The following is a 26,057-nucleotide window of genomic DNA, read 5'->3' as shown; positions in this document are numbered from 1 at the left end:
GGTGCTCAGGCTGTAATGCTGCAACCGGTGTCCCGGCGGAGGGCCATTCGATGGCTGCATTCCTCTTAATCTTCACGAAACTTCCACTAACACCCAAGATGAACGGACATATAGCCGTGCACAGGTGGTGGTGGAAGCTGATCATGAAGGCCTTCTCCTAGCGGCGCTGGAGTCGATACATGACGAGGGAGGCCATGGTGATGCGAGACTACGCAACTCTAGGTTTTCTCAGGTTTTTCTAGGAGGCACAAGGATTGGAGTTTGCTAGAGAGGTTCCCCTTACCTTTGCTTAAATAGCCCCACCCCCAACTCAAGAGGCAAGCGGGGAAGGCAATAGTCGAGGTGGGTGACTTCTGCGGCCACCCACGCGAGTCATAGGCGACTCGGCACAGAACATGATGCGGTTCAGATTCCCTAGCACATTTGATTCCCTGCCACATTTCATCCTCATCATAAATAGGACTTATAGTGATGCGCAATACCTGGCGGACCAAACGTCGCGCGCATGCGTACATGGGAAATCAGAGTCCATGGGGAAGATTAATCAAATACCCTCACACGTGTACAACATATGATACGATGAGTTTTCAAATCAAATCACCATTACTTACTATGAGAACTAGTATTGTTTGACCTAATAGCGTACAAGCACACCATATCATATGCCCGTGTACCTAAACCGCGCAAAGTTAAGGGGCAAACCAGTGCCACAAAGTAGTACGATAATAAACATGCAAATAACTGATCACAAATTAGTGCCATAAAGTAGCACGACAATTAAGCAGTCTCATGATTCACCATTGACACAAGTCATTGAACAAATAACAAATCACCTCTACTCCTCCTCGTCGGAATCACCATCCTCGTCCTCGTTGTTGGTATCAACATCATCATCCTTGTCAGCGTTGATGTGGTTGGCCACCTGCTCAGCATCGGCACGAACTAAGTTGCGCCAGTGCTTCTCGATGTTGCCGGCAGTGCTGATTCCCTACGTCACGACGCTAGTGTTGAAACCAAATTCAATATCATTCCATCCTAACACATTCAGCGTGCTGACAATATGCTTCAATGTCCATTCATTAGTACCATAGTCTTCAAGGGTCCAATTGAAAGCTGGGACCTATTGCGAGGACCAACAGTACATACACACAAGTGACCCTGAGCTTGATGGAAGGGTTTAGCACCACTAGGCCTACGAATTCTCCTCCATGTGTTTCCCTTCATATCCACACCAAGTATCTGAGAGTACCCATCTGAATACCCCATAATGTGTAGAAAATCGTTAAGAAACACACTTGCTGATCTAAAACATGTCACATAAGTACCCTCGCCCCATTGAGATTGCTTATAGATCCATACTGCAGTTTAAGATGGGTAGATCTCCGCACCTACGCACTCACCACCCTCTTCCACATATTGAATCACATGGAAGTGCGAGGAGGCTGTCAAATCAAATGTCAAGCGAGCCTCACAAAACTTATTGATGCTAGATGGCAGTACCTTAAACTTCTGGGTTATCGGATTACAGACGACATAGCGGTATCCAGCAGTAGCCCCCAGGCACTAGCATAGGATGAGGTCGTTGCAGTAATCTGAGACAACTACATTATCTATGAGGAAGGGCAAGAAGGACAAGTCAGGGCGTTCACCGGTGACACTGGTGAAGTTTCGATTGCCGTTCTTGGTGTCATAGAAGAAGCCGGCCATAGTCTGGGGTAGCACCTTATGGTTATCGGAGATGAGGCTGTTCCAGGAGCAACAGACACATTTGTAGCAGAACAAGGGAGTGGGCGGAGAGGCGGCGGAGGATCTCGAGAACGACATCCTCTGTGAGGCCAGCCAGTGCGTTCCTCTTGCTAGGGGCCTCCTCCATTTCTTAGAGCCTATGATCATCATTGTGCAGTAGGATGAGAGCTTCCTTACTAATGAGATCACTAAGATCTTATTTGGATCAATCCAAATGAGTTGGGGTGGATTGAAGTGGATCTTGAGCTAAATTTTACAGCAATCAACCTCAACACATGTGGATCAAAATGAATCTAACAACATCCAAACAAGGCTTAAAGAGGAAGATAATCCGACAAAGATCCATCATTGAAGTGCGAAAGCATACCTTGCCTTTGGATCTGGCGGCGGTGCGACGCGAGACGTGCACACAAATAGCGAGAGAGGAACAATGGGCCTGCCGTGCGGGAGGTGGCCGCGGCTGGCTGGCCTTATTAGGGCTCCAATCCAGACGAAGGGTCCGGATTCAATACGCACAATGGTTGCTTCACCGCCGGATCATACGGTACATCGATGGTGATAACTTACTTCACCGTCGGATCCTATTGTAGCGCACACGTCCATCTTGGCACCGGCGATAAAAAAAATATTACCTTCGTCGATTTCTCCGGGCGTCGGGCATAGAACGATCAACCAGGGGTGAAAACCCATTCACCGCCGGTTTGGCGGACTACACGGCAACAATGCCCGGCATTTTGTTCACCGCCGGATCATACGCCGAGTCGGCTGCGAAAATGTCCATTACCGCCGGTTATTCGGCCAGGAGGGACCCCTAGGTCATAAACCGGTGGTAATACGTATCACCGCCGATTATCTCAAAACCGTTGATGAAGGTCCTGGCGGTGAATAGACTTTCTGTAGTAGTGTGTTTGGGTTAGTTGTGCCCGGACACCTGGTGAGTTCACGTGGTAGCCGGAGTCATTAGACTGCATGTAGATTTAGTTTGTTAGGATTGCATTAGTTGGTTGATCCAAACAGCGAAGACTGGGTCTCAGCTTCACAAAGCTGTTTTCCAACTTCTGTTCCTCATGAAACTTCTCTTTATAAGCGGGTTTTTCAGCTTCTTGTGAGAAGCTATTTTACCAAAAATTTTTTTGAAAAAGCTTTAGTTTCACTAGTGAAGCTGCTTTATGGAGCCCAAGCTAAAAGCACTACTTCACTAGTGAAGCTGAGTCATAACAAACATGTGCCTAGTTAAGTGCTGTTGGATCCTAAGGGATTTTGAGAATATAGATAAAAATAATTCAAACTGTTTTACTCCCTTCAACCTCGAATAAATCAATTTCTATAATCCATATCAGTCAAACATAAAAAAGTTGATATAAAATGAACATATTATGAAAATATATTCTATAGTATATCTAATGGTACTAATTTGATACCATAAATCTGACGCTTTTTTTCTTAGAAATTTGGTCAAAGTCTGAAAAGTTTGACTTAAGACAGTTTTAGGAATCTATTTATTCAGGGTAGAGAGAGTACTGGGTTTCAAGATTTTAAAAACCTATAAGTTAAAATCCCTATAAAATCTTGACCATTTGATGAGAATCTAGGGCACGATTGGTTTGTGACCAAAACTTGTCGTGCCAAAGATTTGACAAGTCAAAGGTAGTAAAAAATTGCCATGAATTTGACAAGCTACATGCCAGAGGTTGGTAAACTTTAGTAGTCAACCAAACGCTAACAAAATCATAGCTTACCATGTTTTTGGTTTGATTAATTTGGGAACCAATCAATGATGCTGTAGGAACACGAGACTTTTTCTATCCCGATTCTCAAAATCTAATTTGCTAAGGAGACAGTATTACAGTATCCTGCTTATGTCCTCCGGTAAACCCCCTGCGTTTCCGATTGGACTCTGGCAGCGTGGCCGCTCGCTTGCCGCTACAAATATAACCGACGGTGTGCCACGCCGCAAGCAGATGCGAAACAGAGAGTAAAACAGAGCAAGGGGAACGCTCGCCAATCTCGTGGCGAGAGCGAGACTCCACCTAGGGTTGCAAAGTTCCAATTTTTCCCCAACCCGCGCCGCCTCCGCCGCCGGGTGCGTCGATATGGAACCGGCGATAAACAACGGATCTGGATCCGGTTCCGGCTCGGGACCTATCGCCGGCGACGGACGCGATTGGTCCTGCTTGCCGGAGGACCTGCTGGTCAGCGTCCTGCGAGCAGTGCACGTCGCCGACGCCATCCGCTCTGGCGCCGTTTGCACCTCCTGGAACGCGGCGTACGCCACGTTCCGCCGGTTGCGTGTCCCGTCGCCGAAGCAGCCCCCCTGCCTGCTCTACGCTTCCGACGCCCTCGGCCCCGGCGACGCCGCGCTCCATTGCCCGTGCACTGGAGCCACGCTGCGGATCCCCTTCCCGCGGGCCCCGCTCGCCCGCCGGCCCCTGCTAGGCTCCGGCCACGGGTGGCTTGTCACTGCCGACGAGGCCTCCGACCTGCACCTCCTCAACCCGGTCACCGGCGCCCATGTCGCGCTCCCGCCCATCACCGCGCTCCACCACGTGCGGAGGGGCACGGACGAGAAGGGCGACCCGGCGTACCTCGTCTACGAGAATCTTCTTGAGTTCAGTTACAGCAAGCGCCGGTTCGAGCGGGACACGCAGCCGACCATCCTGGAGGTGGACCGGGCGCATGAGTTCATGTACTACCGCGTCGTGCTCTCGGCCAGCCCGTCCGCCGGGCGTGCCTGCGTCGTGCTGCTCCTGCATATGCCTGATGGCGAGGTCTCCTTCTCCAGGCTGGGCGACGACCGGTGGACTTGGGTCGCACCGGGCGACGACGACGACGACACGGGTCTCCCGTCAAGGTTCGGCTACCGTGACGCCATGTACAGTGCCGCCGATGGCTTGTTCTACCTGCTCCGATTAGACGCCTTAATGTGCAGCTTGGACCTTAACGGGCCTTCGCCGGTGGCACGTAAGGTTCTCAACTACCTGCCGAAGTCTGTCGACCCGACCAAATACCTCGTTCAGACACCAGCCGGTGACATCTTGCAAGTTTGGAGGTTGAAGGACTACATCGACTCGACGATACCGGTGCACTTTCCACCAGACTACGTGGACGATGGCGAAAGGGGTATGGATCCTTGTCTGGAGCACAATACCATTGAGATGCAGCTGTACAAGGTTGACCTGCAACGACAGAAGGCGGAGCTGATCAAGAGCCTGCCAGAGTATGCATTGTTTCTTGGCTTCAATGGCTCTATGTGTCTACCGGTAAAGGATTTCCCTGGGTTAAAGCCGAATTGTGCTTACATGACCGACGACTCCGTAGAGTATGTGAGTTTCTGGAAGCTTAACCGGCGAGAAATTGGTATTTGGAGTATCGCAGAGCAAAGTATGTCGAAGCTTGTTGACGTCTCACCAACTAGATATCCTTGGTTGAATTGGCCATCTCCTATCTGGATTCAGCCATCCCTTTTCTAGCTAGTGGAGGATGCTTGCAAAAACTGCTGTACTTTTTATCTGAATAATTGCTATTATTGGCTTTTATATTCACATAGTTGTGACCATTAGTTATAAGTACTGTCTATGTAACTTCGATTGTAAATTAGTAAATCGATTTATTTCGCCACTCCAAATAGTTTTATTGTATTTGTATCATCTGTTAAGGCAAATATTTGAAGATGGATGGTTACTTGTTTGAAGGAGCCCAATGGCCCACAGCAAGATTGCATCCTGCCTGTGTCCATCAGCGGGGACAACCGTGGCACCAGGATGGTTTCTCTGGCCATTGAGTTCCACGAGCAGATCAACAAGATTCTTATGCTGGCCAGTTATTAGTGGGAATCCATGAGCAGTGAGGGGCAGCATGACAGCTTCCTACAGGTCAGGTTCGATGTGCTCCAGGATGAATACTGCAAGTTGATCGGTCATATGTGTTCACCATGTCTGATGCGCGGAGCTTTGTCAAGGAACTCAAGTCCTGGAGGTCCTGGGTTTTGTCCCCTTTGTGATTGTAAGAAGGTTGTTGACACTGGTTTGCTATTGTCACACATGTGCAGCAGGCACCCAAGGGCAATCCTGCCAGCCGCCACAGCTTCAGTCAGTATTGGATCAGAAACTCTGTGATGAAGCATTAGAGGGTGATGATTCTATGGATGGGGTGAGATTTTGTGAAGATTCAGAACAGAAAGACATGATCTGCTTCAACAAAAGCAGCGAGGCAATAAAATGGTTGTTCTATGCACCTTCGATTGGAGTATGGCCAAAGCCATTTCCTAAGAAAAGACGTAAGGTTCTTGAAAGTATTAAAGAGAAGATGGAGACTCTACCTGCAGATATATCTAATACAGAGGTTTGTCAATTTTAAGTGACACCACATGTGGGGGGTATGACCCCGGATACCCACGACAGATCACATGGGCTGCGCCCTCAGGGGCGGCTCGGCCCACAAGACAAAACCTTGCGGTGCGGGGCACGACTCTGCTCGGCGCCTCCCGCAAGACATCTGGAAGATATCCTGAAGATAATACGAGATCGGTTAGGATATGTATAATCCCAAGATTCCTGTAATCAGTTATTACTTTCCGGTTATCTCTCAGATCTAACTGACTTGTAACCCTGCTCCCCGGACTATATAAGGCGGGCAGTGACCCCCTCCAAACTCACGCAATATCATACGATGGCTAACACAAACCAACAGACCACATGAGTAGGGTATTATGTCATACTGACGGCCTGAACATGTCTAACTCGTGTCTCTGTTGCCTTCCTGTTCTTGATCTCACGCTCCTCTGTCGATCAACCTACCTTCGTGTGATACCCCTCGGAGGACTGCCGACGATATTCTGTCGACAGTTGGCGCGCCAGGTAGGGGCTTTGCGTGCTGTTTCCCTGTCGAACAAGATGACTTTTTCCGCAGACTCCGTCCCTCCCGTAGTCCCGCCAGATCTTCACGGTCGGATCGATCTCGTGGATCATCAACGCTAACGGAGTCAGAGAGCTCCTCGAGTCGGTGCAGATCGATTCTGCGCCGGTCATCCCCGCACCTGCGACTGCAGATCCGATCTCAGAACCACCTTCGAGGTCGCCTTCGTCAACAACTTGCCGCCCGCTTCCTCGCTACCAGAGGAGGCAGACCAACAACAACGATCTGATCGAATCCATCGATCGGGTCGGTCTGAAGGTTGTCGATTGCCTCCCCATCACCGAATCGGCTCTGGACACTTTGGTTCAGCGCTGACCACCCTCCGATCCAAATCTACCGGAGGCTGCTCGGAACACTCCAGGAATTGCGGCTCTACCTTTCGGGCTCACCAATGCCGCCGCTAGCTACCAAGACGCCTTGAGGGGCAAACTCGCCGACCAAGTGGGAGACGTCCATTCCCTCGCCGATCAGATCGCCGACCAGCTTTCGTCGGCCGTCAACATGCTCCACGTCAGTCGACGCTCTGGGGCGTCCCTCCAGACAATACCGGAGGAGAATCCAGACTCTGAGTCCCAAGGCTCTATGGAGACCCTCGTCGAAACCTTCACTGAGCAACTTCCTCTCCCTCCTTTCCGGGGTGGCGCCATCTTTAACGTCTGCGTTGACAGCCCCCCTCGGAACGGCGAGACCGAGGAGGAATGCGCCGCTCGTGAGAACCGGAACGTCAACCACGCACAACGCCGAGCAAACGAGAATGTCCTCGCGAGGGCCGAGCAGCAGCTTGACTCGCAAGGAGTACCACTCCAACGCAACCTCGACGAAGAGTTTCTCCACGTTGACGGCCACGATGTCTTCAAGACTCCAAGCGCCAATCTGGCAGTGGCCGCCAATGAGCTCGCCCACCTCCTGCAGATGCCCGAGCTCGCCAAGGTCACCGCCATGCTTAAAGCGGCACACTGTCAGGTCAATGAGATCCACAAGGATCAGAGACCTTCGTGCTTCATCAGCACGATTTGCCGATCAGCTGTGCCGAAATCCAATCGCCGCCCCAGTCAAAGCCGTTTCGCCGACCAGTCACTGCCTTTCCAGGGGGGAGCCGGGGGCCACCACGCTGAACACCATCGCCAACACGACCAGGAGGTCGAACAGGATGTTCGAGTGCGCCTCAACAATCTTCGAGATACACGACGACGTATCAATGAACGCCGCTTCGGTCGCCACGAAGAGGAAGTATGCCACCGCTAGGAGTACGAGCAAGAGTACGGTAACCCAGACTAAGCTCTTGAGCCGATCGCCGCCGGCAACGCCGCAGACGACGGCGCCGACAACCCCGAGGGGCCCCCGACATTCACAAGGGCGCTCCAAATGCTTCAATGGCCCCGTGGTTTTAAAATCACTAGGGTCGAGCCTTACGACGGGAGGATGAACCCTACTCAGTGGCTGTAGGCTTACGCCACTGCTGTTTGTGCCGCTGGAGGAGACACCAGTGTTATGGCAAACTATCTCCCCGTCATGCTCAAGCCAGCTGTCATGAGCTAGTTTACTAGCCTTGCCCCGGACTCCATCGGATCCTGGGAAGAGTTGAAAAAAGTTTTCTCCGAGAACTACATGCCTACATGCGTTCGCCCGGGCACCAAACATGATTTGAACCGCATCAACCAGAAGCCGTCCGATCTCCTCTGCAACTACATACGATGCTTTTCCGAGATGAGGAATTCTATTCCCAATATCACATAAGCTGAGGTCATCACTGCCTTCATCTAAGGACTCCACCATCACGAGCTTTGCTCCAAATTCAACCTCAAGCCGCCCACAGGCATTGGCGAGATGATCACTACTGCCAACCAGTACGCCGACGCTGAGGAAGCCGAGGTGCGCTTCAACGAAGATACGGGCACTCATCGCCCGCCTCGCCGCTATGACGACTGCCCCGACGACCGATGCCACGACGACCGCCGCTACGACAACTGTAGTTATCATCGGGATAGCGACCATGATCGGCCAGAAGGATCCAAGCCCGGTCAAAATCGCCGCCGCCAGTCGGACCACATCGTCGCTGTTGTCAATGAACCTCGTGCCAAGCGCAACTATGATGAATAGTACAAGAAGATCCTCGATGGCCTACACCCTCTCCATAAGAACGCCAAGCACAAGATGAAGAACTGCATCGGTTTGGCTAAGGAGTTCTAGGACAAAAAGCTAGACGATGACGCTAACGACGAAGCTGGAGGTCCCCGACCACCTGGGGGCAATGACAATGCCTTCCAGGACCACGACAAGGTGATCGCCACCATTTTTGGGGGCCTCGCCTCCACCGAGAGCAGAAGAGAACAGAAGCTCGCCGCACGGCGGGTCCTCGCCATTACTACGGAGGACAACGCCGCCAACCCCAGCTATCGCCCATGGTCCGAGGTCCCCATCACCTTCAGCAGGACCGACTAGTGGGCGGACATTCTCTACACAGGGTGTTTCCCCCTCGTCCTCGACGCAACTATCCAGAAAGGTGGTTTTCAGAAAAGTGCTCGTCGATGGTGGGAGCGCTCTAAATCTCCTCTTCACCGGAGCCCTAAAGGAGCTGGGCCTCGGATTAGCAGATCTCACACCCTTCGACTCCTCCTTTTGGGGTGTGGTACCTAGCAGGGCCTCCAAACCACTTGGAGAGATCACCCTACCAGTACAGTTTGGCACGACAAGCAACTACCGCGTCAAGCACATCAACTTCTACATCGCCGATTTCAACACCGCCTACCACACCATACTTGGTCGGCCAGCTCTGGCCAAGTTCATGGCCATACCGCACTACGCGTATCTGGTGCTGAAGATGCCTTCACCTGTGGGAGTTCTAGCCCTACGGGCCAACCTCTCCATCACCTACGCCTGCGAGACAGAGAGTCTCGCCCTCGCCGAAGCCACCGACCTCTCCATCCAGATGGCCTACGTGGTCACCGAAGCCAAGACGTTGCCCACCGATGACATGGAGATCCTAGAGCTAGAACCTCCTCGTGCATCCGCCAAGTCCAAGGAAATAAAGGAGGTCGGGCCTCGGCCTCGACGACCCCTCCAAGACAGTGAAGATTGGGGCTCACCTCGACCCCAAATAGGAAAGCACACTCGTCTCCTTCCTACGTGCCAACGCCAACATGTTTGCTTGGAAACCTATAGACATGCCGAGGGTACCACGGGAGAAGATCGAGCACTCCTTGAATGTCTCGCCGACCGCCAAACCGATCAAGCAGAAACTCCGCCGATTCACGCCAGACAAGAAGGAGGCTATTAGGGTAGAGATAAAATGGCTCTTAGCTGCCGGATTTATAAAAGAAGTGTATCATCCTGAGTGGTTAGCAAACCCTATTCTCGTTCAAAAAAAGAATAAAGAATGGAGAATGTGCGTTGATTACACTGATCTTAACAAACACTGCCCTAAAGACCCCTTCGGTTTGCCTCGGATAGACGAGGTTGTAGACTCCACTGCCGGCTACGAACTGCTCTCCTTCCTTGACTGTTACTCTGGCTATCACCAGATCTCCCTCAAGGAAGAAGACCAGATCAAGACGTCGTTCATCACGCCCTTCGGTGCGTATTGCTACACCACCATGTCCTTCGGACTCAAGAACGCCAGGGTGACTTATCAAAGGGCTATCTAGATGTTCCTAGATCAATATATTGGCCACAATGTCGAAGCTTACATCGACGATGTGGTCGTCAAGTCCAAGACCGCCGATGATCTTATCGCCGACCTCGAAAAAACGTTCGCCAACCTAAAAAGGTATCGATAGAAGATGAACCCTTCAAAGTGCATCTTTGGAGTTCCATCCGATATACTCCTGGGCTACATTGTCAGCGCACGAGGCATCGAGCCCAATCCTGATAAGGTCTCCGCCATCACCAACATGAAACGGCCAACATGCATCAAGGATATATAGAAGCTTACAGGCTGCATGGCCGCCTTAAGCCGCTTCATATCGCGCCTCGACGAAAAAGGGTTACCTTTCTTCAAACTCCTCAAGGCCTTCAAGTGCTTTTCCTGGTCGTAGGAGGCAGATACAGCTTTTGAGCAACTCAAGTTGTTCCTACCAAAGCCTCCGGTCATGGACGGCGCCATAGCCAGACAAAACCCTCCTGATCTACATCGCCGCTATTTCTCGCGTCGTCAGCACAGCCATTGTGGTTGAACGTGAGGAGGCCGGGCACGCCTATAAGGTGCAATGTCCGGTGTACTTCATCAGCGAGATTCTTAATGAGCCCAAGACTCGTTATCCTCAGGTCTAGAAGCTGCTATACGCCATCCTGATTACGTCGCGCAAGCTCCGCCACTACTTCGAGTATTACAAGATCGTCATGGTCACTGAGTTCCCTCTGGGGGACATTCTCCGCAACAAAGAGGCCAACGCCGTATCATCAAGTGGGCTGTCGAGCTTGGAACTTACTCCATCGAATTCAAAAATAGGCCTACCATCAAGTCTCAGGCGCTTGCTGATTTCGTTGCTGAATGGACTGAGATTCAAGAGCCCATCGCCGCTACCTGCCCTGAGCACTTGGTGATGTACTTTAATGGCGCCCTTAACATCAACGGTGTTGGTGCGCGCATTCTGTTCATTACGCCGACCAAGGATAAGCTCCGATATGTTCTCCAGATACACTTCTCGGCCTCCAACAATGCCGCCGAATATGAAGCATGTCTCCATGGACTCTGTATAGCCGTTGAGCTCGGCGTCAAACGCCTCATGGTATACAAGGACTCCGCGCTAGTCATCAACCAGCTTAACAAAGGCTGGTCTTGCTCCAGCGAGAAGATGGATGCATATTGCGCCAAAATCAGGAAGCTTGAAGGGAAATTCTACGGTATCAAGTACCACCACGTGGTACGCGATCAAAATCAGCTTGCCGATCACCTATCCAAGTTAGGCTCTTCTCGTGCCACGATTCCGCTAGGGGTTTTCGTTCAAGATCTTCTAGCGCCATCCATTAAGGAAGATAAGGAAATTCAGGAAGTTCCTCCCACCGAGCAGCTGGTACTTACGGTACCTTCATCGGCCGCCGATTGGAGGGAACAGTTCATCAAGTACCTCTCCAGCGCCGAAGTACCCGCCGATAAGACTGAAACCGAACACCTAATTCATCGAAGCAAGCATTACGTGTTGGTGGATGGCAACTTGATGAGGAAAAGTGCCAAGGAAGGGATACTGCAAAAATGCATCACCCAAGAAGACGGAGTGAAGCTACTTCTCGAAAATCACTCTGGTTCTTGCGGCAACCACGTGGCCTCGAGAACAATGGTTGGCAAAGCTTTCCGAGCTGATTTTTACTGGCCCACGGTCATCTCCGATGCAGAAGACCTTGTCCGACGTTGTGAAGGATGCTAATTTTTTGCCAAGCAAATACATGTGCCGGCACAAGAGCTGCAAACCATCCCAGCTTCCTAGCCCTTCGCATGCTAGGGACTGGATATGATTGTGCCTTTCAAGCTAGCACCAGGTGGTTTCCGGTACATATACGTCGCCATCGACAAGTTCTCCAAGTGGAACAAGTATAAACCGCTCGTCTTGGCTACTGCAAAGAAAGCAGTCGAGCTCTTCGAAGATATCATCCACAAATTCGGTCTCCCGAACAGCATCATCACTGACCTTGGAACTACGTTTACTGGTCCTCATTTTTGGGACTTCTGCGAAGACCGGTGCATCTCCATCAAATACGTCTCCGTTGCCCATCCTAGAGCCAACGGCCAGGTCGAACGGGCGAACGACATGATCCTTGATGCCCTCAAAAAGAGGCTATATCGGAAGGAAGAAAAGCATCCGGGTAGATAGCTCAAGGAGCTACCAGCTATGGTCTGGGGACTGCGAACTCAGGCTAGTCGCAGCACCGGGGTCACTCCATATTTCTTGGTCTACGGCTCAGAGCCATATTACCAGCAGACATGGCCTTCCGAGCACCTAGGGTGGAAAATTACGATGAAGAGCAAGCCGCAGCTGTTCGGACAGAGGACGTCGACAGGGTCGAGGAAGAACGCCTAATCACCTGCGTTCGCATAGCCAAATATCTGGAAGGCTTGCGGAGGTACTACAACCGCAACATCAAAGGTCGTTCATTTGCTGTCGGTGACCTTGTTCTTCGAAGAAAGCAAAAAACCGAGGGATGCACAAGCTCTCCTCCCCCTAGGAAGGGCCTTACGTCGTCAAAGAGGTTACCCGACCAGGGTCTTATCGCCTATGTGACTTAGATGGAATCGATGTTCCCAACTCTTGGCACATCAAGCACCTCATACGTTTCTATCCTTAAAACGCCCCTAGATATGTACTCTCCACTTTATGATGAATAAAGTTTTGATCTCCATAATTTGTCTCCATTTTTTTCTCCATTACGGTTTTAAATCTCCACTTATGGTCGCCGAGCTCTACGCTACTCCATGATGAACTCAAATATGAAATCACCATAATAGCACCGAACATGTTTTCTCCAAATCGTCGAACACGTTTTCTCCAAGTCGCCAAACACGTTTTCTCCAAATCGCCGAACACGTTTTCTCCAAGTCGCCGAACACGTTTTCTCCAAATCGCCAAACACGTTTTCTCCAAAGCGCCAAACATGTTTTCTCCAAATCGCCAATGTATTTTGCCAATCATGTCTCGTAAAATTGCCGAACATTTTGCTCCAAGTTTCCAAGATATTTTCACCGATCAGCGAGCAGCATACGTTCTTTTCTGTTCTCTTCGGAGAAGACCCAGTCTCTTGATCCCTCCCTACACGTGCTACGAGCTCCGCGCTCTGCGTTACAGGTGGTCGGCTGCGGTTCCTTGGTCATGCCTACAACTCCTACACATGCATGGGCTCCGCGCTCGATGTTATGGATTGTGGGCTAGCCAAGGCCATAGGGCTCAACAGCGAGCTAACTGCTCGGGCGCTACTTTTGCTGCGCATAATTGCTTTCTGGTTGAAACTATGAAGACATTTTCACCAAAATACCAGCAAGCTGCATACACTTGCACCTTATAACACTTATACATATACTTAGATGTTTCTTGCGCTTTCGCGCGTTCTAACTACACAACCATCCAGATGTTTACAGATGATAATCTCCGAGCAGGTCACCGAGCTCCGCTATCACCGTCCGTCTCGCCGAATAGGTCAATGTCGCTGGCCAGCTTCTTCGCCGCATCCTCCACCTCATCCTCCAGCTGCTGGGTCTCCGCCTCGCCCAAGCCTTCAGTGAATTTGGCTCCTAACCGCTTGAAGATCAATTGATCGATAGTGGGACCAAACCACCACAAGGGCATGAGTAATGGCGGTAACTACGACATCGCGGTTGAAGCTCTTGAAATTCTCCCATGCCGCGGCCTGCCGTCGGGTTGAGGAGCCACCTCCATGTCGACGCAGTCCAGTGCCAGTTTGACACCGGCAACTATGGCGTCGAACTTGTCCCTCTGGGTCCGGGCATCCTTTTCCAGCACATCGAACTACGCCTTAACCCTCCGACGATAATCTACGGGCATCACAACAATCCATTAAGCCAAGATATTACTCAAGCAATAGCTCCACCCAAGGAGTACTCACTGTTCAGCTCCTCGGCCAGTTTGTCTGCTCGCCCTGACTCTTTTGCCTTCTCCTCTCAGAGTTGTTCAATGGTTTGGCGCAGCTGGCCGAGCTGCATATCTTGCTCTACAAGCACAACTTCGTCACCAACAATATGGCCATTCAACTATGCAAAGCACCTTCAGGCCGCCACCATACCTGTTTTTTCTGCTCGGACACGATTCTGAGCTGCTCGGACTTCTACTCTAGTTGTGTGGAAGCACTCGCCAACTGCTCGGATTGGACCCCTTCTGGTATTCCAGGTCCCGCGCGTTCGACTCAGTCAGGTCTCGCTCATGTCGGGCCCTCTGGATGTTTCTCCCCAAGAGGTTCATCGCCTCTTTAAGTTTTTCATTCTCCTCGGCGAGGGGCTCCATCCTCTTTATCAGCTAGCACCGCTGCTTGGCAGTCTGGGTTATCCCCTGTAAATGCACAATTACAGTAACAAACTTTGATCACCATCGTCAAAGACAAGTACTCCAGACATGGTGCTAACCTTGATATGTTTCATCACCCCAGCAAGGGCGGTCTCCAGTCTTCTGAGCTCCATGGTGGTGTCCTCCTCTTCGAGAATCACCACCTCATCGCCTTGCTTTCGGAGGATCCGGACAGTTTGGGTTTGAGGTTCATCACGCTTGATCTCCTCCACCTCGTCTTCCTATGCTGCAGCCGGTGGCAACCACCTAGGGGCTCGGTGCCTGGATAGTGGGTTCAACCATGCCCTCTGACGCCTCAGGGGGCGCCGTTTGGTCCTCAGCCATCGCCGGCTTCATCGCCCATGACTCCGGCACATCGTCGACAACTCTAGTTTTAGCTCCCATAGCCCCGGTGGCTACTGTCATGGCTTTGGGCAATGTCGCTGACCCTACCGCCGCTGATTGCCGATCTCTCGTCACCACCAAGGCCACCAGTGGCGGCAGTTGTTTCAAACCGCCGGCTACCGAGCACCCGAGGACCCCGACACGGGAGCCGCCGGCATTGTCTTCGCCCCGAGATCAGCCCGAGGCTGCTCATCAGTCTGGACGGGCGGGGTCAGATCCTTCGCAACACTTGCAATGCATTAGATCAGCTCGTTAGTCGTTAAAAGCGCCAAAAGCAACAACAATGTAACTCCAAGACAAGGATACTTATGGTTTGGTCTGCCGATACACTTTCTTGAACTGGTGGTGCCTGTCAGAGCCCCCAAGCGCAGCCGTGGGGTCAACTCCCGTGCCCTGGGGTGGAGGTCCCGCTGCCTACTGCTCTGGGACCATCTCCGCCTACTGTTCTTGGATTCCCATAGCCTGTTGCTTGGGGACTCCCGTCGCCTGCCCCATAGGAACTCCTGTCGCTTGCTGCTTGAGGACTCCTTCGCCTCCCCTTGACTGGTCCTCTGTGCGTGTGCTGCGCAGAGACGCTTTCGTGCTTGGTGGAGGAGCAACTGGAATTTCTTCGTCGTCAGACCACTCGATCACCGCGGTCCTCCGCGTTCGAGTGGTCAGGTCACCGCCAAGCGAGATACCGACTAGGTTGAGGGAAGCGGCAGCTGCCATCTTCTTCTCTTCTAGGCTGGCTCATCTGTCACCGCCCTCTTCCCCTTGGTTTTCTCCGACATCAGGGGAGAACTCTCTGTCCGACCAGCGACCGTGTCTCTAGACTCCAACAAGGCACTGGCATCATCCTCTTTAGGCTGAGCTGGTGGCCGGGCGTCTACTCCCCTTGGCCAATCACCTCTCGGCACATGTGAATCAGTTCCCTGCTCGGCAACCATTAGGGATGCAAACTAACATGAGCAAAGCAAATTGAGATGGTTACCTGAGGAGGGCGGGTTTATATAGTTGAAGGCTCTCATTTGCCTTGGCCAGCTGAATGAGGCGTTGGTAGCGAATAGCTCTATGGCCCGTCCTATTACTTCTTTTCTTCGTCAGCCATTCCGTCCTCTTCCCGAGTCCAGTCGTCATCACCCTTGTAGTCAAAGCCCAGGTGGGCCCTCTCTTTGCAGGGCTAGATGCGGCGCACTATGAAGCTTGCCGCCACCAATTCACCTCTAATCTCCGCGCCTTTAATCAAGTCGAGGAGCTCCCTCACTTGCTCCATGTCAGCGTTGTTTGGTCTCTCCGACCAGCTACTCTGGCTCTCCGGGATGTGGTGGACATCGTAGCGGATTACAGGGTGGCTCTGCTTAATGTAGAACCACCTGGCGTTCCATCCTTTCAGAGAAGTGTTCAGCGGTACATTAATGTATTCGCTGGCCATCCTATCCCGGAGCTATAGATATACGCCGCCGACCACCTTGCAACCACTGTCGCCCTTCTTCTTCAACCAAAACAGGTGTTGAAGAGGTTGAAGTGTGGAAGAATCCTCAGATACGCCTCACAGAAATGGATAAAGACCAAGACGTGCAATATGGTGTTCGGGTGTAGATTGCACAGGCTAATCACCCACCCAGAACTCCAGCAGATCCCTCAGGAAAGGGTGAACAGGAAACCTCAACCCTCGCCAGAAATAATCCTCAAACACTACAGCATCATCAGTGTGAGGTGTCCGGACGGGCTCACCGTTGGCTAGCCACCATCCGGGCGGTGACGCGGTCTGGAAGAACGCCCGTCGCTACCATCCGTTGAGCTCTGCCTCCCCCATCTTCGACGGCACCCATTCCTCGTCGCGGCTGGCCCCGGCGACCGCCTTCCTCGGCTTCACAGCCTCCCTTCTTCGGCGCCATCTCTTAGATCTGGTTTGAGATTGGTGGCGGATGCGTGCGTCGATGCGAATCGGGAAGCACAAGAGTTGAGAAGGAAGATGGAATGGCGAAATGGCAAATGTGGGGGGCGTGGGGTGCGGCGGCGCAGTTATAAAGCACTCCCTCAACTGTTTTTGACAATTGAGGGTTTTTGGGAAACCGTTCCCGTGGTTTGCGCCTCTCCAAATTCTCCGACGCAGCTTATGGGCCGTTACCTGGGCTTTTACGCAATCACGGCCGTGTCGCTTATTTATCACCCCGCCGTTGGTTATCACTCGCCGAATAATCGCCAACTTCTCTGCCATTTATGAGGCTCAGTGAACAGTGCTGTAAGCCATTGCTCTGATTTTTTCTCCATGGTTGGGCTTTTCAGATATCTTTCGTAAACGGCTCGGGGACTAGCTGCCTGCTCGGTAGGTCTTTGTACTATTCTTTTGTTTCTGACCCTGGCAACCACGTGACTGCGTCACCTACTGCCAGGCTCGGAGACTAAGTGGGCACACTTCACCTTGCGGTGAATGTGCTCTCTCTCCATTTTAGGGCTACGCTCAAGGACTGGCTGCTTGCCTTGACTGGTCTTTCACTATTCTTCTACTTTGTACCCTGGCACCACATGACTACGTCATCTACTGCCAGGCTCGGGGACTAAGTGGGCACACTTTCACCTCGCGGTGAATGTGCTTGCTTTATTCTGGAAGACTCCGCGTCTCTTGAAGCTGAAGAAGACTATCTCATTTTCTCGTGGTCGGACTCTAAGTAGGCACACTTGGTCCACTGCGACGAAATTTTCGATTCTGAACTTGAGCTCCTTACACCCTTATGACAAGCCGTGCTTGGGTTACGCTGCTCGGCTACGGTTCGTGCTGCTCGGTGACAGCACATGCTATTCGGCAACTGCTCACAACTGCTCAGCAACTCATCGCGATGGTCGGACCATGAGTTCGACTGCTCGGCTTCGTTCGCACCTGCTCGGACAAGCTTAAGACGACGTTGCACAGTGGGTATAAGGTGCTCGGGGACTAGCTATGGGGGTATGACCCCGGATACCCATGGCAGACCACATGGGCTGCGCCCTCAGGGGCGACCTGGCCCACAAGACGAAACCTTGCGGGGCACGACTTTGCTCGGCGCCTCCCGCAAGACATCTGGAAGATATCCTGAAGATAATACGAGATCTGTTAGGATATGTATGATCCCAAGATTCATGTAATCAGTTATTACTTTCTGGTTATCTCTCAGATCTAACCGACTTGTAACCCTGCTCCCCGGACTATATAAGACGAGCAGGGACCCCCTCCAAACTCACGCAATATCATACGATAGCTAATACAAACCAACAGACCACAGGAGTAGGGTATTACGTCATACTGACGGCCTGAACCTGTCTAACTCGTGTGTCTCTGTTGCCTTCTTGTTCTTGATCTCACGCTCCTCTGCCGATCAATCTATCTTCATGGGATACCCCTCGGAGGACTGCCGACGATATTCTATCGACACCACATGACTTCGATTTGGCATTTCTTAGCTGAATTCAGAGCACTGGTAGCTTATATATTAGTAAGATACTATGCAGTTTAGGTCAAGTTATACAGCTGTTTGCTCATATTGTATACGGTAATCATGTTTGCAGAGAGAATTAAAGAAATGCATGGCTGAAGATTCAGGATTAGCTGCTAATTGGATCAGTGCTGCTGATATTGAAGTTGTTAATCCTTCCAGCAATGCTGTTGAGGAACATGGTTCGAAGTCATCCCATGCAGAGGAGATCAAGAAACAGGGGACATTATACAGGTAAAGATCTAGATAAAGCTTCTTTTTGCTATTTTCGCATTTTCCCAAATGAAAAATGATAATACTATGGCTATCGATCTGTGGGCCACTCTTAAGTTGTTTTATTATTTCATTTGTTGCTACAACTAAAATCAAAGTAAATTGCTACACAATGGAGTTCCTTACAGTCCTTTATTATTGTTTCATCAGATGATTCAGGAAAAGTACAAGTACTAACACAGGGAATTCCTTTCAGTCATCCCACTCGGATGGGGCTCTAATGGTCAGTGGAGATCATCAAGAAAGGTAATTTCTATTTAAACTGTCTGTCTGTCTTGTTCATAGCTTTGATTGATGTCATAAATTGTGTAGTAGTTTGACAAACTGACTCAATGGGATGTGCAACATAACATTGTTAGGGGTTATCTATAGTAGATCTGGGGTTGATTCTCACAAATTTATTGTCCAACAAAGCATATTGTCCAGTAGTGCCTATCCATAATATTGGAATATTTGTTAGTGTCGCACAGAACTTTTGAAAACACTTACAAACACAGAAACCAATAGAATTATTCACTTATGTTTTCTACAATTTTATTTGTGCTTAATCTTATTTTTGCAAAGCAGATAGTGCAGTTTACCATTTGGATGCAATGTATTGTTTCATCAAAACTCTCTGACCATTAGAATTGCCACTGGTGTCCTTTTTACAAATTTCTCAAGACTTGTTTGTATCCAAATAATCCCCTTCCACTGAATTTCCTTTTGTTTTCTCACCTGTTCAGCTCACAAGTTTCATTACTGTTGCAGTAATGTTTGAAATGAAGGGGAGACTTCTGAGAGCCCAACAAGAAAACAGAATCATCAGTTCCGGCAATCAGTGTGGCAGAAAGTGAGGCTGACCTAGCTTCAAAATTGGAAAAGTTGGAGATTGACCCAAAGGTCAGTGAGAATAATCAGGAAAGGTAATGATACTATGGCTTGTTTTTCCTGCTTTATACCTTTTTTTCTAAGTTAGTTACTTGCAGTCCTGCATCTTAGTTTTGATTACTGTTGCCAAATATCTAGCAGTTTGACAGCATGCTTCTATCTTTTTTTTTGGAGGTACTTGTATCTTTGCCAGAAAATTGTTAAATTGAGCCTATTGAATGTACTAAAAAGCTTCCTGGAAACTAGTGTGTGTACCTAAAGAGAATGGTGGTCTTGGTGTTCTCAATCTCTACTCTCAGAATGAAATTTGTTACTGAAACACCTCCATAAATTTTTCAATAAACAAGATATCCCCTGGGTTCAACTGGTTTGGAGTTGTCATTACCCAACTGGTAATCTGCCAATCAACAATAAAAGGGGATCCTTCTGGTGGAAGATGCTCTCAAATTTCTAGACTCTTTTAAGGGCATGGCTTCAGTCATAATCAGCGATGGGGTCCTCCTGTCTTTTCTGGACAGATATTTGGAATGACAGGCTGCATAGTACTCAATTCCCAGAGCTCTTCTTTTGCCAAGGATAGGCACATTTCTGTTCAAAAGTTTTTGTCTGCAGGGAAATGTATGAACTCTTCCATCTTCCTCTCTCCATTGAAGCCCTATGACCCGCCTAGCATTTCTTCTAGAGGGCACTCATCTTCTTCAAGGAAAGGATGTCTGGTCTCACAACTGGGGCTCCAATGTGTTTGCTTCAAACAAAGCTTATTTGCATCTGATGGGCACCCGACAGGTGCCTTTGGCATACTCTTGGTTGTGGGGACTCCTATTGTCAGCCCAAATGAAAAGTTCCGGGAACTTCTGAAGAGGAAGAATATGGTGTTGGAAAATTACACCTGTGTGCTATGCCATTTGGACACTGAAGAATTCTTGCTCCATTTATTTCTGCATTGCCCCTTTGCTATGTCTTGCTGGAAGTTTTGGGTTTAGCTCAGCTTATTCAAGGGGACATCCTGGACACGCTCCCTTTGTTCAAGACGCAAACACAGAGGCCTTTCTTTATGGAGATTATTGTAGCTATGTTCTGTGCAATTTGGTGTTACTTTTTCATGTACATTTTTAGTTTGATTTCAACAAAGCCAGAGCATCACAGGAACATTGAGATGGCTTGAGATTGACAAATACGTTCTTGACGCATATATGGGTTGAGAAAAAGTTTTATCGATTCACAGATGCATACGTGGTTTCAGCAACTTGTGAGCTACTCACGAGGACCTAAACCACATTATGGTGTTGTCAGCTGGATATATTTACTATTTACTAAAGAATACCAGTGCCTATCTATGGCGATTTGAGGTTTAATACCTGATGAATACTGCATGAATCAAGGCCCTACGGATATTATTGTGTTTATTGCAAGAACATGTATGTAAATATAACCTCAAAAAATGGCAGCAAGTAAAAGTCAACAATCATAGAAAGTACTTTGTAATTTGTGTTGGAAACAATCAGCTCAACTTATTTGTGTACAGGCAGGCACATTTATGTACAGGCAGGCAGCGTTGCTCAGATCCAGCCCACCTATGAGGCCCATATGTCATTTAGGCCCAATACGTAACCTATCTAAGCTGGAAAGCCCATATGCCATTTAGGCCCAATACGTAACCTATCTAAGCTGGATAGGTATGCTGTCGTATCAGGTGCAAATCGACTAAGGATGGCAACGAATCGGGTTTGGGGCGGATATCCGCGGGTTTCGGGTTCTGCGAGTTTGGGTTTGGGGATGGTTTTTCACCCACGATTTTCGGGTTCGGGCCCCCGAAACCAATCGGATTCGGTTTCGGGTTTGGTTTTCCACCCGTGGATATCCAATGGATATCCAAAATAAATCATTTGGAATTAAAACTCATGTTTTATAATATGCAAATAATAATTTGTTTACTTAGATTATTAAATTTATTTAAAGTTGACTCATGAAAATATTTATTATTTGTTGCCTCTTGTTTATACATGTGAATATGTGTATATATATCCGCGGGTTTCGGGTATCCATTCGGGTTTCGGGTATCCGTTCGGGTTTTGGGTATCCGCGGGTTTGGTTTTGGTGATGGATTTCCACCCGAATCGGTTTTCGGGGCGGATTCGGGTTTCGATTTCGGGTTTCGGTTTTGGGTGCACGGAGACTCCACCCGATCCGAACCCGACCCGTTGCCATCCTTAAAATCGACTAACCTGTGCAAACTTAGAAACTACAAATCAGGACTACTAGATGTGTTAAGAGGTGGAAGCCCCCCCACCCGCCGTCTTTTTTTTTACGCTTAAGCCCCTTCACCCCATCCATTAGATGAGCATTCAGTAGTCCTGACTGATAGTTTCCAAGTTTACACAGATTAATTAGTTTGCACATGAATATTGCCCATACACTGTTCGCCTACACGGCCGTGTAGCCCGTGTACACGCCGTGTACACGCTACACGGTGGTGCGCCGTTTCCGTCCGTTTCCGTTTAATCGTCCGTTTACCCGTTTAATTGACCATTTAGCCCGTTTAATTGACCGTTTAGCCCGAATAATAGCTAAACGGTAGGTGACCGACTGTTTACCGTTTAGCGTTTAGGAAAACACTGTGCCCATATTAATAGGCTTTTCGTTGAGCCCATCTTCACAAGTTCGAGTTAGCTCAAAACCAGAAACAGATTTTTTTTTCAATATTTTGCAAGCACAACTCCAGATAGTCGTCCACTCAAGTGAGTTGTGACTTGGTACTCCTTTAATGACTCTTGGTGCCTGTTTAGTTCCCTTTCATTTTGCAAAAATTTTTAAGATTCTCCATCACATCGAATCTTTGGACGCATGCATGAAGCATTAAATATAAATAAAAAATAAAACTAATTACACAGTTTAGACGAAATTCACGAGACGAATCTTTTAAGCTTAATTAGACTATGATTGGACACTAATTGCCAAATAACAACGAAAGTGCTATAGTACCATTTCGCTAAAAAAATCGCCAACTAAACAAGGCCTTAGCCTACTTTATAGCTCACCAAGATGCCCAACGTTGAATCACTTGGCGAGATGGGACACAACAGCTCTACGTGACTGCGCCTGTGCACTACGCCTGCAACTCAAACACTCAGCGGGCTGACCTGCATGCACGTGGGCCACGGCCTGCTAACAGCATGCTCAGATGGCTGATTCGTATCGTTGCTGGTTCGTGAAGAAGTACTGTTGATTGATTTGTGTGAAAGAAAAATACTATATCGATCGAAAATTTACGATCGTTTACGACAAGCCACAGCCAAACGAACAGGCTCAATGCTCAGCGCCAGCAGCCCGCCATATGCTGAGTCCAGTGGATGCACTGCGACTAGGCATAACTGAGACCCACTAGCTAGCTACAGCATTCACGTAAGGAGCATGCATGTTCTTTGTTTCGGTTTTTTTTCTTTCATTTCACATTTTTTATTTTCTAAATGTACTGTGTGATGATATGATAGATTGAGTTTAAAAAACCCATGGGGTTTATGGGTTTAGGTGCTACACGCCTAGATCCATGCCCACAAACTCGCTGGTCTAGCTTTTTGGAAATTAACAAACTCATGGATGAGATTGACCCATACCCTTGGTCTAATAGAGTAAAAAACCTGCCGGGTTTCGGGTCTTAGGTACACTATTAAAGACGTGAAATTCCCTGATGGTTTTGAATTTTTTGACATTTATTGCATAAACCGTCTGGTTAATTAACTTTTCTAGTCAAATTTAGTAATCATTGCAATTATTTGTTGAATTACCATATAATAAAGTAATAATATCTACACTTAGAAAACTCTACAAACTTGCATGACAACATAATTTTGGTATAATCAACGCATAAAAAATTCAAATGAATTAACAAACTTGTACTGCATGTTGTTCACAAATGGATACATCCCGCACATTGTTATACGACTAAGTGAGAGATGTATCAATTTGTGAAGGATGTATAGTCCCACTTTATTAAAATTGCTTGATTTTTTTATGGAATGCTTATGTACCCAAAATATGTTGTTGAGTCAATTTGCGAAATTTTCTGATCAAATTGCAAGTATTTGTTGAATTACCATATAATGAATGTAATAATATCTAGACTTGGTCAAGGAAGTCTATAAACTTACATGACAGCATGATTTTGGTGTATAATCATTGCACAAAAATTTTAAATAATTTTAACAACGAGGTATTGCACATTGTTCACAGATGGATATGTCCCGCACATAGTTATATGACTAAGTGAGAGATGTTTCTATTTGTGAAGGATGTATAGTCCCACTTATTAAAATTGCTCGTATGTTTCACTCCAGGCCATATCCAGAGATGGATGAAAAAAATCATTTGTTTGCTATGGATAATTCATCCTTCTATCTCCAAATTAACATAAAATAGTTCTAATAGTTCGAAACTTTATTAGAAAATCCTACAAACTTATGTGACAACATGTTTTTGGTGTATAATATTCCAATTAAAATTTTTAAATGGTTTTAAAAAAAGAGGCACCACACATTGTTCACCAATGGTAGTACATCTCTCATCTAGTTATATGAAACTATGTAAGGGATGTACCCATTTGTGAATAGTGTATAGTCCTGCTTTGTTAAATGATTTAAAATTTATGTCAAGATTATACACCCACATTATTCCCCCATACCAATTCTTAGGATTTTTAGACCACATTATGATATTATTGATTTTTTTCATCGGAGTCACCAAAATAGTAGTTCGAGTAATGTTTAACAAAACACTTAATTTTTCATGGACATTTAGGATGTGAGCTCAAATAGAACATGTCGGTGCAGAATATGACCAACTAGTAAATATTTGTAGTTTTGCCATACGTTGTGATCGGAGGTGGCCTAGCACTCAATGACACAGGGTTTATACTGGTTCAGGCAACGTGCTCTACGTCCAGTTTGGGTCGGTCAGTGACTTTATTCCTGAGCCCAGGTGCTCAAAGTTTGCAGTGGGGTTACAAACGAGAAGGAGAAAGATGGGGTGTACAAAAGGTCCGGTCGGCTCCGGACGGAAGGGCCAAGAGCGACATGAGCTACACTATGAGCTAAGTGTTCAAGCGTGTGCTTGGGGTACAAACTCGGCGGTTCTATGGTTGCGAGCTGATGAACTCGATCGATGTTGGTTTACTCAAAGGACTAAAGAAGCTCTCCTTCTGTTGGAGGGAGCGCATCCCCTTTTATAGATAAAAGGGATGGCTTTACAAGTGAGAGGGTGAGGGTACGTATGCTACTGGGCTCTGTTGCCCATGCCGGCGGATACAAGATAATGGTAGGTGCCTACAACACTATTAGTCGTCACTGTAGAATATCAGATGCACATGGGAGGTTGCATTGCCTTCAGAAATAGTAGATGTTGGTACCTGCAAACACTGATGCCTAGAGGCATGTGAGGAGTTTCACCATGTTCACCTGGTACGGTAAATCCTGGCGCCCACAACACTACGATGCCCAGAGGCATGTGGGGGCCTTACCGTATGGGAGTTAACGGCGCCTACAATACTGTAGAAGGAAATGTCGGTGCCTACAATACTGTTCGTGTCAGGGTAGTTGTAGAGTACTATACAGGGTATGGCCCCTGGTATCGTGGTTTGACTCTATGCGCCCTGGCTTGCTTTTTCGTTCGTCGCCTGGTTCCTTCTGAGCGGGCGTTCCCGGTCGGATGGCCCAGTCGGTCCTGGTCGCGCTAGTCGGAGAAGAGTGGTGAGCAGGGTTTCTGTGAACCCCGGTTGGAGACGGGGGTCGGAGTCAGAAGTAGCGCTTTGGGCCAGCTTTCCGACAGGTGAGGCCATCCGGAGGAGGGCCGGAGTCCGAAGAGAAGAGAGCTCCGGTCAGAGAGGTGGGTCGAAGTAGTCGACGAGCGGGCGGTTCCTCTTCAGCCAGATCTTCCAGTCGGTGGCTGGACCGCTCTTTCGGCCTGTTGTTTTAGATCCTTGGGTCGGCCCATGAGTTGTGTGCTGCTGCTTGGGCCGAGCCTTGGCATGGAAGTAAAGATGGCAATGGGGACCCGTGACCCGATACCCGACGGGTATTTACTCCATTAGGGTCTAAATATGGACTAAACACACTACCCACGGGTACGTAAATGGACCAAACCCTCACCCATCGGGTACGCGGTATGGGTATATTCCAGCAGTCCCCGTAACCGTTTACCCATGGGTGAAAAATACCCGGCCATCTGAGGAATCAATGCTCCGTGGTTAGATACAGATTCTAAAAAGTAATGTAGGTAGCGAAACAAATATGCTTGCCAGTAACCTTGGTCATATTTGGTGCAAAACTATAGCAATGTTACGAGCATTCATCTTGTTGTAGCTTTCATTTTCCACCACATCTGCCATGAGATTGATGGCCCATTCAAGCAATGTTGC

At 48.7% G+C, this 26,057-nt stretch overlaps 2 protein-coding genes across 5 annotated transcripts in view; both read left to right on the top strand.

Annotated features, from left to right (window-relative positions):
* The first annotated feature begins 3,727 nt into the window (after nucleotides 1-3,727).
* Nucleotides 3,728-21,020, top strand: LOC136482529 (F-box protein At2g05970-like). Of its 4 annotated transcripts, XR_010765109.1 has the most exons (3): nucleotides 3,728-5,127; nucleotides 19,529-19,683; nucleotides 19,823-21,020. XR_010765109.1 is itself a non-coding variant. In XM_066479739.1 (2 exons), exons 1-2 carry the CDS (start codon nucleotides 3,840-3,842, stop codon nucleotides 19,536-19,538), a joined length of 1,134 nt encoding a protein of 377 aa, XP_066335836.1. In that variant the 5' UTR covers nucleotides 3,728-3,839; the 3' UTR covers nucleotides 19,539-21,020. The 4 variants fall into 4 exon arrangements, 3 of the variants coding, with proteins under 3 accessions (XP_066335836.1, XP_066335834.1, XP_066335835.1); XM_066479739.1 differs by having other exon boundaries at nucleotides 3,728-4,963; nucleotides 19,529-21,020; XM_066479737.1 differs by having other exon boundaries at nucleotides 19,529-21,020.
* Nucleotides 21,021-25,163: 4,143 nt separating this feature from the next.
* Nucleotides 25,164-26,057, top strand: part of LOC136480484 (BURP domain-containing protein 9-like) — a 3,231-nt gene continuing 2,337 nt past the window's right edge. Inside the window, exon 1 of the mRNA XM_066478012.1 lies at nucleotides 25,164-25,255. Coding sequence (XP_066334109.1) covers nucleotides 25,164-25,255 — 92 coding nt within the window. The remainder of the gene's footprint in view (nucleotides 25,256-26,057) is intronic.

Source organism: Miscanthus floridulus, chromosome 9, assembly GCF_019320115.1.
Source record: "Miscanthus floridulus cultivar M001 chromosome 9, ASM1932011v1, whole genome shotgun sequence".
NCBI classification, from domain to species: domain Eukaryota; kingdom Viridiplantae; phylum Streptophyta; class Magnoliopsida; order Poales; family Poaceae; genus Miscanthus; species Miscanthus floridulus.
The sequence above is the reverse complement of the archived record's forward strand: the minus strand, read 5'-3'. Positions and strand labels throughout refer to the sequence as shown.

What these genes read in the sequence shown, in the direction of transcription:
- LOC136482529 (XM_066479737.1), top strand. Translation starts at nt 3,840, where the DNA reads ATGGAACCGGCGATAAACAACGGATCTGGATCCGGTTCCGGCTCGGGA. An exon ending in TTGGAGTATCGCAGAGCAAA is followed by an intron (nt 5,128 to 19,528) that starts GTATGTCGAAGC and finishes TTACTGTTGCAG; the next exon opens with TAATGTTTGAAATGAAGGGG.